General features: G+C 36.9%; 1 protein-coding gene across 1 annotated transcript in view; it reads right to left on the bottom strand.

Moving 5' to 3' along the window:
• tenm4 (teneurin transmembrane protein 4) overlaps window positions 1-15,112 on the bottom strand; it is a 580,630-nt gene that overhangs the window by 32,807 nt on the left and 532,711 nt on the right. Inside the window, exon 27 of the mRNA XM_030151937.1 lies at window positions 713-1,009. Coding sequence (XP_030007797.1) covers window positions 713-1,009 — 297 coding nt within the window. The remainder of the gene's footprint in view (window positions 1-712; window positions 1,010-15,112) is intronic.

Below are 15,112 nucleotides of genomic sequence, written 5' to 3'. Positions count from 1 at the left end.
TCTAGCAGATCAGTGTTTTTCAACCTTGGGGTCAGGACCCCATGTGGGGTCGCCTGGAATTCAAATGGGGTCGCCTGAAATTTCTCGTAATTGATAAAAAATAAAAACTTACTAATAAAAAATATATGGTGAGTTTAGAGACAATCCCAAACCGTAAAAGACACGACAAACTGTGAAGGTGAAACTGAAGCACTGTGGTACTGTTTATGTTTCAAGTGTTCATTGTGGTCAGTTTCAGATGCTGCAGCTCTTTCATAATTCATAGTTTGAGTTCTTGTTTGTTCAGTATTAATTGTCAGCCTTGTAAATCTAAACTGGACTGACTGTACATATCCTGACCAAGGAAAATAAAATTCTCACTTTGTGCAGTAATCTACACCTGGCTTTTCTGCCTCTGTCCATAATAATATACATTATATAGACTAAATGTCATCTAAAATGAACGTTTATTTGCAGCATAGTATAGCAAACTATTACATGATCAAAAACAAATGAATTTTAGCAAAAAAAACAAACAAACAAACCCAAAAGTCTCTGTTTTGAATGTCTGGGGTTGCCAGAAATTTATGATGTTAAAATGGGGTCACGAGCCAAAAAAGGTTGGGAACCACTGTAGTAGATAATTTCCATCTGCTGGTGAGAGTTTGGAATATTAATACTACACAGAACCGCTTAAAAATTGTAAATCTATTTCTCTATTAATAATTCATACCTTTTCGAGATACGTGTAGGTCCATGATTTCCCATCTGCAAATATCTGCGATGTGATTCTGCCGTTCTGGTCGTATTCCATGCGTACAGACATGGTTCCTCGTTGGATCCCGGCCACGTGGCCTCCAGAGGAATACGTCACATTGACTCCATTCAGACGACTGCTCGGCGCCCACAGAGTCGGCCGCCCAGCGTGGTCGTAGTGGATCCGTAACGTAAACTTCCTGTGGTCGTCGTAGACCTTTTCAGTTCGAGTAATTCGATCAAAGTCCAGTGATAGTAAATTCCTGTTGTGAACCTGCAATAGAGACAGAACAGCGAGTTAAAAAAAAAACAAAAAAAAACAACATTTGATTGTTGCAAAGAAGCTCTGCCGACAGGGAATAAATAGATTTGGAGGTTCACAGTTGGTGCAATGCTCGTCTGAGGTGGAACCTTATGAGGAGAGCTTTAATCACAAAGCGATTATTTTATATTCTTCTTTTCATAGCTTTTAATTACAACAGTGGAGCTGTATCTCAGGACTGCAGGAGTCATTGAAGTGATGAAATTATAAGAATTACCATATTTCTTTGTTTGTGTAAAAATTCTGCAGAGTCTTAGTGGGAGTATGCCTATTCATGCAAGAAACATTAGAGCCACATTGATCATTAAATTCATTTTCACTGCTTACAGAAAAGAATTACCGGGCGCAGATGAGTCTCATTTTATTTAGCCATTTCCGTAAATTGGAAAAGAGGAGAAAAAAATCAATTCGTCTCCTGTGTGACTCAGGACGTTGTTTAAATGACACTTGAGTTTTTTGGGGTTTTTTTTTTTTTTTTGCCTCTTGTGAATGCATGAGGCTGCACACGCTGACCCTTGGCTTGGCTGTGATCAGAGCAGAGAGACGCCGCTCTGAAGAGGCTAATCCTCGAGGCCGTGTCCAGGTCAGACCGGAGACAAAGCTGCTTCCAGGCTTTGTTTTTTTGGAGGCAGCTCCGGTGCCGCAGCCAAAAAGATCAACCCAAAGCCCAAACATTATGCCTCCGAGTCAGACGCATGTGTGGAACCAGAAGCAACGGAGGAAAAAAAAGAAGTCGTTTTATGAAGAGGACGAGGTCTTTGGCTGCAGATTCAAGCATTACTTTAAACCTCATTTTATGGATTAGGGAAATGGAGGTAAAGACATCCGTACTTCAAATAAAAGTACATTTTTTTATGCAGGTAGCTGCTGAAAGAGTACAAATGGAAAAGGAGAGGATGAATAAATCACCATGAGCTATGAAAGCCAAGAGTACACACAATCTCTACTGCAAAGATTAAAAACACAAAACTAGTCGTACATACAAGTGTAGGCATACAGCTCATGACTTTTAGGCGGCTACAGAAAGTATTTGCATGCTGTAAAATTTACCAAGACGGATCTTACTAAGTAGTGAGTGTGTATTATGTCACAATATTAACAGCTGCATATTTATCTATTCAGTTATTTTTGTTTAATCTATGACATAAAAAGAAATGCTGCTTTAATATTGCTGATAATATTGCATTTTTTTTCAATTTCCTACAGAGGCTGTGTTTACAGCTTTTCAATTACCGCTTTTAAGACAGGCCGCCTAGGTGTCTTCATGTTTTCTTTGCAATAAAAGTGTTAGAAAAAGGCATTTTTGCTAATTCTTTTGCACCTTTGTTTTCAGGAAGAACTTAACTTTCAATATCTGGCCATTAATTATTAGTATAATAACTAATAAATGCTTAAAACAGTGTGTTTTAGTTAAAAAGAAAAACACAGACTAGCCAATTTATTATCAGAAACAACTGAAAATGTCCATAATGAAACTCTTTGAGACTGCAGAAATAAAGTTTTAACTATTTTACATCTGCTCAAACATGCTTTTTGGTCGTGAACATTGAGTATCCACATGATGGATTAATTTTTTTTTTTTTTTTTTAGCCCGTGTGGAAGTCTCTGAAACAGTTCCTTTCTACTTGTAATAGAATCCTACATTGCATTACTGTACAGAAGAGGATTAAAGCCACTGGACAAAAATAAAATAAAATTAAGGTCTGATATATTTTTTTGATTATTATTCTGAGAAAAAAGTCTGAATTCTGAGATTTAAGTCAGAATTCTGAGAAAAAAGTCAGAATTCTGAGAAAAAAGTCCAAATTCAGACTTTTTTTCCCTCAGATTTCTGACTTTATTCTCAGAACAATAATTTAAAAAAATACTTAAAACAGTCAGAATTCTGAGGAAAAAAGTCAGAAGTCAGACTTTTTTCTCAGATTTCTGACTTTAAGAACAATACTATAAAAAATGCTTAAAACAGCCAGAATTCTGAGAAAAAAGTCAGAATTCTGACAAAAAAGTCCAAATTCAGACTTTTTCTCAGATTTCTGACTTTATTCTCAGAACAATAATAAAAAAATACTTAAAACAGTTAGAATTCTGAGGAAAAAGTCAGAATTCAGACTTTTTTCTCAGATTTCTGACTTTAATCCAAGAACAATAATATGAAAAAAATGCTTAAAACACCCAGAATTCTGAGAAAAAGTCAGAATTCAGACTTTTTTTCTCAGATTTCTGACTTTAAGAACAATACTATAAAAAATGCTTAAAACAGCCAGAATTCTGAGAAAAAAGTCAGAATTCAGACTTTTTTCTCAGATTTCTGACTTTAATCCAAGAACAATAATATGAAAAAAATGCTTAAAACAGTCAGAATTCTGAGAAAAAGTCAGAATTCTTACTTTAATCTTGGAATTCTGACTTTTTTCTCAGTATAATAATACAAAAATATATATTGGACCTTATTTATTTATTTTTTCCCAGTGACCCTAATCCTCTTCCATTTTGTTGCTATAAAGTGTTATACAGTGTTGGAAATCTTAGGACCTCAGCTTTCCAATGCTGTTTGAATTTTGTGGATAGTGCAAATAGTTCAAGAGTTAAAGTAATTTAAATTCTATAAAGTGCAAAATGTAGCGCCAAAGATATTGCTGTTGTTAAAGGGTTAAAAAAAAACCAAAACCATAAATTGTATAAAACTGTATAATAGTGAGTGACAAACGTTTTGCACCTGTGTCCCAGACATTTTTCTGCACCGCTGTGGATATTCGAAGTATCACATCAGCGTGTGTCAGATCATAACTTTGCGACACTGCTTATGTGTCGTATAAACAACAGATTCTGCTGTGACGAGTAAAAATATCGGTCTGTTGTTTGGACGAGTGTTCCAGCTCTTCATAGTGTCTGAAGAGGTGTAAACTGCAAACTGCTCTGGTTGTTAACATTGGATGACTCTGACTTTACCAAACTGATGAGTAAGACAACACATCCAGTCTTAGAAGGTGCCAGTTAAATATTTTGTTGTTTGTCGTTTTTAGTTTTTCTTCACACAGCTGTTGTTTTACAAAATATCTGAGTACACGACAAGGCAAAAATGACCCAAACTGTGACAAACACTGAGACAAATCTCTGATTCTACTGGACACGGCGGACCTTCTGATAGTATTGGACACAGCAGATGCAGACATTACACAGGACGACAAAGACATGTTGAGCTCTATACTTGAGTTTATTTACAGGGTGGGGAAGCAAAATTTAAAATATTTTGAGGCAGGGATTGAAAGACAGTGTATGACCAGTTAGTTTATTGAAAGTCATGAGAATTTATTTGCCACAAGAAAATTGACATCATAGAAAATGTTTTTATTCTATGTGTCCTCCTTCTTTCTCAATAACTGCCTTCACACGCTTCCTGAGACTTGCGCAAGTGTTCCTCAAATATTCGGGTGACAACTTCTCCCATTCTTCTTTAATAGTATCTTCCAGACTTTCTCGTAATAGTTTTGCTCATAGTCATTCTCTTCTTTCCATTATAAACAGTCTTTATGGACACTCCAACTATTTTTGAAATCTCCTTTGGTGTGACGAGTGCATTCAGCAAATCACACACTCTTTGACGTTTGCTTTCCTGATTACTCATATGGGCAAAAGTTTCTGAAAAGGTATGGATAATAGTGTTGATAGTGTTATTGTTTGACACTAAGTCATGAGAATTTATTTGCCACAAGAAAATGTACATCATAGAAAATGTTTTTATTCTATGTGTCCTCCTTCTTTCTCAATAACTGCCTTCACACGCTTCCTGAAACTTGCGCAAGTGTTCCTCAAATATTCGGGTGACAACTTCTCCCATTCTTCTTTAATAGTACAGTGATCCCTTATTTTTCACGGTTAATGGTGACCGGCGCCCCCCCGCGAAAATCGAAAATCTGCGAACTGGAGCCGGAGCCCCCGAGCCTATCCTAGACCTAGGTACATGTATGTATGTATCTATAAATAGTATATAAGTACTGCAAATGTAATAATTATGAAATAAATGAGATATATATATAAAAGAAAACAATGATTAGTACATGTATACATGCATATATATAGATCGGATACATGTACATGTACGTACTGTAAAACATCTGAAAGAAAAGAATGTAGAAAGTAAACAAAATACACGTGCATACGTACTAACAGCTGATACGTACTCTCTCCTCTCTTCATTCGTGACGCTTATCCATCGTATACGTTCACACGAACACACGCACATCTACTCCCAGCTCTCTTTTCCTCTCATACGCACAAGAAACGAATCAGTTCTCTCTCTCTCTCTCTCTCTCTCGCTTTGGTCTCGAGCATCAACACACACAAACACACGTACATGCATGAACTGACATTTCTACATTCTCTCTCTCTCTCTCTCTCTCTCTCTCTCTCTCTGGCAGCTGCGGCCTCTCGTCTGCTGTGGGGTGGATTTTCGCGGAATTTCCGCGATTTTTTCTTGATTTTTAATTTTTTTGATGAATATTTCTGAAAAATCCGCGAATAACTAAAACCGCGGAACTTAAAGCGCGAATTGGCAAGGGATCACTGTATCTTCCAGACTTTCTCGTAATAGTTTTGCTCATAGTCATTCTCTTCTTTCCATTATAAACAGTCTTTATGGACACTCCAACTATTTTTGAAATCTCCTTTGGTGTGACGAGTGCATTCAGCAAATCACACACTCTTTGACGTTTGCTTTCCTGATTACTCATATGGGCAAAAGTTTCTGAAAAGGTATGGATAATAGAGTTAGGTATGATTATGACATCAATATATGTTTGGTTTCAAAACAACTGACGTCGTGCCTGCTGAGAAAAAAACAACTAAATGTTCATTGTAAATTTTGCTTCCCCACCCTGTATATTATGTACCTCACCACTGGTACAGTCATGGACAAAAGTTTTAGCAGCGACACAAACTTACTCTGCATAAATGTGATTTATTTGTTAAAAAAAGTCATTGAAACCTATAAAATGCATGTAATTGTTCCTCAGTGTACCTAAGAAACAGCAAAATGTTTGTCACTCCAGTACTGTCTTTAAACAGACACCATCTGTCCATGTCAGTGCAATCGACTACACTAATTATTTTGGATACACACGGAGTTTCCTGGTTTTAAAAGTGTTCACAACAGGGTTAGTTTTCCATCCGTCTGTCCGTCCATCCATCCATCCATCTGTCCGTCATCCATCCATTCATCCTTGCATCATCCATATTCATCCTTGCATTCATCCATCCATGCATCCATGCATCCATCCTTGCATCCATCCGTCCGTCTGTCCATCTGTCCATCATCCATCCATTCATCCTTGCATCATCCATATCCATCCATCCATCCATCCATCCTTGAATCCTTTCATCCATCCTTGCATCATCCATATCCATCCATCCATCTTTGAATCCTTTCATCCAACCTTGCATCCATCCTTGCATCCATCCTTGCATCCATCCATCCTTGCATCCATTCATCCATCCGTCCGTCTGTCCATCTGTCTGTCTGTCATCCATCCATTCATCCTTGCATCATCCATATTCATCCTTGCATTCATCCATCCATCCTTGCATCCATCCAACCATCCTTGCAACCATCCATCCATCCTTGCATCCATCCATTCATCCATCTTAGCATCCACCCATCCATCTTTGACTCCATCAATCCATCCATCCTTGCATCCATCCATCCTTGCATCCATCCATCCCACTGAGATGCAACATTTCTTCTTTCAGTCTTGAACAAACAGCAGCAAAAATACTTTCACAGAAAAAGCAATTCCATATATAAAATCCGCAACATTCATAAAATCAAGGTGAAAAACTGTTAAAAAAAGAGAATAACACGAAGATAACGTCAGAAAGAGCCAAAAAGATCATACCAGTGAAATACATGACTCACACTCCCTATAGATGTTTATATAAAGCAGGAACATGTTCAGAACAACATTTAAAATACTTAATGTGTTATTTAATTAGCTCAACTGTGTGACTTTTTTTTGCCAGCATTTCTGTTTCTTATTATATTTTTTTATAATGTCAAAACACATACGTATTGTTGATTTAAGGATTTTTTAAAGAAGTAGAAGTACTGCTAAAACCCGACTCTCCGTGGATCCTCCAGCAGATATTGAGAAAATCAGCTAAAAGATAGCGTATCCTGTACAACTTACAGGAAAGGAAAGAGATCATTTGAAGTTCTTTTTCTGAGAGGTAATTTTAATCGAGCAAAGTACGATTCTTTGTCTCAGCGGTAGAAAAACAGGTGTAGGTCTCACATCTACGAAAAGACAATTACACCGAGATAATTCATGTCATAACTGAGGAGATTCCTTTACAATAAATTAAAGAGATTGGAAGCCCTGGATCAGCAGAAGAAATGTGAGACTCAAGAATGAAGAAGAAGGAGGAGGAGGAGGAGGAGGAGAAGAAAGAAAAAGAAAAAGGGGGAAGGAGGAGGAGGAGAAAAAGAAGGAGGAGGAGGAGAAAAAGAAGGAGGAGGAGGAGGAGAAGAAAGAAGAAGGGAGGAGGAGTAGGAGAAGAAGGAGGAGGGGAAGAAATAGAAAAAAGAGGAGAAGAAGAAAGGAGGAGGAGTAGGAGGAAGAAGAGAAGGAGGAGGAGGAGGAGGAGGAGGAGAAAGAAGAAATGAAGGAGAAGAAAAAGACAAAAAGATGATGAAGACGAAGAAGAAAAAGAAGAGGAAAAAGATAATGAAGAAGACAAAGATGAAAAAGATGAAGATGAAAAAGAAAAAGATAATGAAGAAGACAAAGACAAAAAAGAAGATGAAGAGGGAAAAGAAGATGAAAAAGATGATGACGAAAAGACAAAGAAAAAGATGACGAAGAAAAAGAATAAGGAAGAAGAGAAGAAAGATGATGACAAAGAAGAAAAAGAAGATAAAGGAGAAAAAAGAAAATGACAACGATGAGGAAAAAGAAGATGACAACGAAGGAGAAGAAAGAAGAAAGAAGGAGGAAGAAAGGAGGAGGAGAAGAAAAACAAGAAAAAGATGACGAAGATGAAGAAAAAAGAAGAGGTAAAGATAATGAAGACAGAGTATGAAAAAGATGAAGATGATGAAGACAAAGAAGAGGAAAAAGATAATTAACGAGACAAAGAGGACGAAAAAGAAGATGATAAAAAAGAAAAAGAGGAAAAGATAATGAAGAAGACAAAGATGAAAAAGATGAAGATGATGAAGAATAAAAAGAAGAGGAAAACATAATGAAGACGAAAAAGAAGATGAAGAAGAAAAAGAGGGAAAAGATGATGACAAAAAAAGACAAAGAAAAAGACGACGAAGAAAAAAAATCAGGAAGAAGAGAAGAAAGATGACGATGACGAAGAAGAAAAAGATAACAACAAAGAAGGAGAAGAAGGAAGAAGAAAGGAGGAGGAGAAGAAAGAAACTGACGATGAAGAAAAAGATGACGACGATGGAGAAGAAAGAAGAAAGGAGGAGAAGAAAGAAGATGATGATGACGAAGACAAAGATGACAACAATGAAGATGAAGAAGTCCAAACTGTTTTCATTTACTGGAGGCCAAAACACACCTGCTGCAGCTTTAAGACAATTATTGTAGAAATGAACTGGACTGTTAAGGATAAGAGCCTGTTATATGAAAGAGTCCTAATGCTTTGGCCGTTTCCCAAACACTCCACACAGACTGATTCTTTCACAGGCAGCAGACACCTGATGAAAATAAGGTGTAAGAGAGACAGAAGTTTCAAGATCTGGTTCGCCAAAGACTCGACAGGGTGGAAAAAACCTCTTACGGCAGAGATCCTCAGATCCCATGAGGGTGGAAACCCGCTCGAGAGGAATTATTTTAAATTGGACATCGGCTCCGAGAGGAAATTCTTAAAGAAAATAGATGTGTAAAAACAGAGGAGCCGGGTGCATTGCATCACTTTTAAACTGTCCTCTGCATAAAACATTACAGCAACACTTGATCTCTAAATCAATAGCAATGATTTTCGTGTCAAATGACAATCTCAATCTGCCATTTTACAAGTGACAACTCCTTTCATCAGTTCTCATGATTAATTCAACCATTTTTCTGCAGTGACATTGTTTATGTATATTATCACATCAGTAATCAAAGACCTTTCTTGTTTACGACTGCAATCTCATATCTTCTGAACCAACAGCTCTGCACTTTGAAACTAAACTAAATGACGCTGTGAAGATACCGAAATTATAAGACGCAGATATACGCTGTGTCGCCTCTTTCTTGTACGCTTTTCTCCGCAGATGGATGCGAGTAGCTGTCACTGTCGTTTTATTGTACGTTCGCAAAGTATTTTAACGGAATTGAAAGGTAACATTTGTGTCCATATGAACAAAAGGCATTAATATAAACATTATTTTAAATCACGTCTAAAAACCACACTTTTTCTCATTGGCTTTTAATCAGTGAGTGAGACATCTTTTTTTTAGATTTCCTATGTTGTTTTGTTTTGGTTTTTTTACCAGATTTTAATTTGTCTTTGTTTTTATGATGGTTGTATTTTGTTATTCTTAGCCTGCTTTGCACCCTGTGTTATCACTGTTTTCACTTATTTATAGGGATGCACCGATAGCACTTTCTTCCAGACCGAGTACGAGTACGTACATTTGAGTACTTGCCGATACCGAGTACCGATACGAGTACTTAATAATCCCATTCCAGTTCTTAGTTCCTTTTGTAAATGTGCTTTATTGTCGTTGTCATTAGTCTGACTGGAACAAAGTGCTGCTACTGACGTTTAATGTGTTGGAATGAGCGTTTCTCAATTAATCCACCAGGGGGCACCACTCTGAATTAACCATACTGGACAAATACCATGAAGAAGAGTAAAGTTTTTTTGAGAAGAAGAAGAAGAAAGTCAGTAATAACAAACATGGAGACGACAGAGGTAACACTAATGTGATTCTAATATTGCAGCGTTTTCACTGGTAAGGTTTAACAGCTTAGCTTCAGCAGGAAGAGAAAAGAGAAATGAGCGATTAGTTTTGTTTTCACTTCTGTTGGCGGCGGTCTGCACCACTCTGTACACCCGCTGGTATTCTCATTCTGTTTACGCATCCGCGAGCACCTGGTAAATGGATGGAATGTACGCAGAGGACGGACAGAACGCTGCGTCCGTATCTGTCTGTGTCTGTAACGTTACTTTTATCACTGTTATTTTGAAAAATCTCCACACTCTTCACACTCCCCACACATTATTCCACCGCCGTGTACCTGCTGCACTGAACTGGGAATGTCACACGGCCGGAAGTGGTGTCAGTGCATTTGTATTGGATTACTTTTACGAGTACGAATACGAGTACACACACTGAGTATTGGAGCCGATGTCGATACTCATATCGGTATTGGTGCATCCCTACGTATTTATGCCCTTGTTTTATGATTCGTGTACAGCACTTTGGCCAGCTGTAAAGATTTTAAAGTGCTTTATAAATAAAGTTGGTATGGTATGGTATTTAAAGAAGTGACATTTTGCTTTTTTAAATGGAATTATCCATTTTCAAACATTTCCCTGTGGTCTACATAAACTGTAAATGCTCTGCTTGGGTCTGAATTCTTCATTAATTCAACTCCACAGGTCCATCTTCAACCCTATTTCTGAGTAATGACACCAGAAAGGTCGTTTTAAGTGCTGGCCCTTTAAATGCAAATGAGGCACTTCAGGGCCAGGCCCCTGAATATTTACATTTTCCCTACTGGTGACACTATATTTTTTAGAATGTGCTGGCGAGAAAAAATGTGTTCAAAACGCATTAAATAAGTCAAAACTGCACTGCCTGCATTTACAAAAACGGACCTAAACTCCAGTCCTGTGTAAAAGTCTTTGGTCACTGTTGGGTTTATTGGTTCAGGTTAGTTTTAATGACCACACATATGAATTTTTAAGTCTCTTCTCTTTTGTTTTATTCAGACAATATGAGATTTACTGCATTCATTTTTAATTATTTTGTACCAGGTTTCAATCAGCCCTTGGTAAAAACATCTTACTCTTTGCCATGAGAAAGGACATCACATTAAATATCTACTTCTGCCTGGACAGGACACACCACTCATGTATTTTTACTGTGCACACATATTCCCTGCGTTTTGTAGTGTTGAAAAATACACATGTATGTTCATTACAGCCCTGCAAAAACAAAAAGATAAAGGGTTTGTAGGCCTATATTTTTGGTGAATATTTACATTTTTCCTGCTGGTGACACTAACTGTATTTCTTAGAATGCTCTGATCAGCGTTCCTGCAGGGTCTTAAAAAGTCTTGAATTTACAAATCTGCATTTACTACCTTAAAAATGTCTTTAAAAGGTATTAATTTTAATATGATAGGAATTAATTTATGTTGCCATAAACTTGTTGGCTGTATTGTGTTTAAATGTGTCTGGGAAAGCCACCTGTTCCAGTCTGACAGTTTATATTGAAATTAGGAACCAATTATCGTAAACTTTGCAGCCCCTGGTGAGAAATAACTCACGGCGTTGGAGTAAATAAATACATTTTCCTAAATTCTGAGTCACAAATTTTTGCCAGTATGGCTGTGAAATGGACATTAAAGGAGTGATAGTTTGCTTTTTTAAATGGAATAACACATTTTCAGACATTCCCCTGTGGTCTACATAAACTGTAAATGCTCTGCTTGGGTCTGAATTCTTCATGAATTCAACTCCACAGGTCCATCTTCAACCCTATTTCTGAGTAATGACACCAGAAAGGTGGTTTTGAGCGCTGGCCCTTTAAATGCAAATGAGCCACTTCAGGCCCCGCCCCCTCCAGGTTTTTGACTGTGCTGCTCTGTCCCATTCAACCAACAGCTGAACATTTTAGGTAATCAGCTCGAACTTTGGACATATTTTCAGTATGGACTACAACCGCTGCTGCTGATAAACAATTGTCGTACTTGGAGAAATGTTCATCGGAAGTCTTGACCTTATATGTACAAATGTTGGGACGTAACTAGTTATAAAGCATAACAAATTAAGAAGGAATTAAAACGGGTTGTAGAAAACCACTCGATTTTTGCCAAAATGAATATCGATGGTCAGAATATGAAACCTCCTATCTGAAAAAAATCACTTTTTTCAGGAAACAAACAAAAGTTCTCGTATGGTCTTTGTTAAAGATATGTAAGCATATTCTACTCTTCTCAGACTCTCTTTCTATATTATGTGTAACAATATCATCCTTGTTCTCACCATTCAATGTGAAAACTCAAAATCTAAAAATTTGCAGATAGGTTTTGTTTTTTGTTCATCGATATAAAGATAGCTTTGCAGCACCTGGTCCAGATGGACCCTGTTCCAGAGTGATTACCCATCATGCCTAGTACCTCCAGTACTAGCCTGTGGCGGCAGGGTTATAATCTGGGCTTGACTCAGGTGGTCAGGTCTAAATTCAGGACTGTTATGTGTCCATAAATTGAGCTGAACCTCAATAAACTAAATGAGCAGGATTTTTTTCTACGCTGACGACACTAGCGTATTCTGACAATGACAATACTTGGATTCATCAAGATCAGATTATGAAAGAGCGGTTCAGGGAGCATAAGACAACATTTCCACACATGGACTGGACACCACAGAGTCCAGACCTGAACCACATTGAGAATCCTTGGGATGTGCTGGAGTCTCTCCCATCATCAATATACGATCTTGGCTGGAAATGAACGCCAGCTTATCAATATGACGCCACTGTGAATGTGAGCCATAATCAAAGTTAAAGGTGTTCCAATGAAATATTACAGTGGGTAATTATTCTTTTTTGTTGTTTTTTGGCTGGGTGGTTTCAGAAACAAGCCAATAACTAATTAATCACATGATACGATCCCTGAAACCTCGGTCCAGAACGTCTTCACTGACCTCACCTTCAACGTCTCACTTTATTAGAAACTAGATTAGTGGAAGGAAATATGTTGAAATTGATGAGCAAACTCCAAGAAATTAATGAATAAATGTGGAACCGAACATCCAATTAAGTCTGAAAAATCTGTGTTTTTAATCATTTTCCCCTAAAAATGAAGATTAATACTAGCTACTGGGTTTTCAGATTAATCAGTCTGTCTGTACTACACACAGTTGTTGTTAATACGTATCACTACAATAACTACAGCTCTGAATTGAAGTGAATTGGGTTGAATTCTCACTGTCGGGGGAGTGGGAGCTTCCAAAGCAACAGATGCCGTGCTCCAGAAACATAAATCATGAATATTGTGGGTAAGTGTCATTGTGGAAGGGGTTACACCGTGGACCTGTTCAGCCTTTAGCGTGAACAGTCGCAGCTAGGGATGGGAATGAATAAGAATTTAGTGGTTCCAGTTCCATGATCGATATCACTTATTGATTCAGTTCCCTATTGATTTTCTTATTGATTCTCATTGGAATAGGGAATAAACTATAGTACAAACGGCTTTGTTTACATTAATTCTTTAACCCAGGGGTGTCAAACATGGCCCACCAAAGGGTCCAGTTCGGCCCCTGGGATGGTTTTGCCAAGTGCAAAAATTTCACAGTCTTGAATTGAATTGAATTAAGCAAAAAAAAAAAAAATTAGCTTGAATTAAGGAAAAAATCTTGAATCAAGCCAAAAAAAAAAAAAACAATCTTGAATTAAGCAAAAAAAAAAAAAATCTCCAATTAAGTAAAAAAAATTAACCCCCCAAAAAATTGAGAATTAACAACTTAATTTTTTTCTTTGTTTTAGTGCAAAAAACAACATTAAATTATCAAAATATTTACATTTACAAACTATCCCGTAACCATAAAATGTGAATAACCTGAACAAATATGAAAAACCGGAAACGTCTAAAGAAAATTAAGCACAATTTGAACTATTTTTCTGCCTGTTCCTCAGTGTTTAGTCTCTTTGTAGATCTGATCCATAATGCACATGTAGAAATGAGAAGTTGAGGAATAATGTTGTTTAAATTGCACTAAATTTTCTTACGTTTTTTAATTTAAATTTCAGTTTTTTCAGTTTTTTTTTTTTTTTTTTAGATAGTTTATAAAAGTAAGTATTTTCATAATTTAACGGGTTTTTTTTACACTAAAACAAAGACAAAAATTTGGAGTTGTCATTATTTACAGGTTATTATATTACTATTTTTCTGGTCCAGCCCACTACAAATCAAGTTTAGCTGAATATGGCCCCTGGACTAAAATGAGTCTGACACCCCTGCTTTAACCCATAAAGATCCAGTGTTACTTTGGTGTCAATTCCCAAATACATTTTTCTCTATATTTAACCTTTCATAAGTGATTTATCACCATTTATTGTAATATTATCTTCTTTATTTTGCAGTTTTTCAGTGACAATCAGGTATCTTCCTACATTTAATTTATCATCAACATTGATCATGCAAATGTTGCAAAGGTTAGAAAGAAAACCTGACTTTTCAGCTCAGAGAAAAGTTGAGGGTTATTATATCAGAAACAGAAAATTTAATAAAAAGTGTTTTTTTCAGCAAAGATATCAATAACAACATAAAGTGTCTCAAGATGACAAACTGTATTTTACACCAATTATTTACATGGACTGATAAGATTAGTGAAACATTTGACATCAGTAGATAATTTTGGTCAATGGTGGATTTTTGGGTCTTTATCGGTTAATGTCAAATATGTGCTAAAATTTAGCATTTGTTTCAAACAAACCTCATGAAGGGTTACAAAAGTGTAGTTAAAGAAGTGTTAGATCTACCTGCTGCAGCCTCTGAGCCTCGCCGTCATCTAAATGTAATTATAGGATGTGGAGATTATTCACAAACAATAGTGAAAGCACATTGTCGCAGTGAAATGATGCTAACATTAACAATATCGATTAAGCCAGGAGGAGTTTAATGTTAGCAGCTTCCAAAGTCACCACCCCCTTCACTAAGCAGCCAATCAAAGACGTTCCATCCGTGCAGTTTAATTGGATGTCGTTTAGTTAAATATTTCTACATGTTGGAGGTATTTAACCCTTTGTCGTAACGGACGTTCTGCCCTAGTGTCGTCTTTACTGGTGAAATACAACCATACTTTAGAGCTGAGGTGTCAAACATG

Source organism: Sphaeramia orbicularis, chromosome 13 (assembly GCF_902148855.1).
Source record: "Sphaeramia orbicularis chromosome 13, fSphaOr1.1, whole genome shotgun sequence".
NCBI classification, from domain to species: domain Eukaryota; kingdom Metazoa; phylum Chordata; class Actinopteri; order Kurtiformes; family Apogonidae; genus Sphaeramia; species Sphaeramia orbicularis.
This window is presented reverse-complemented; position numbering and strand designations above follow the sequence as displayed.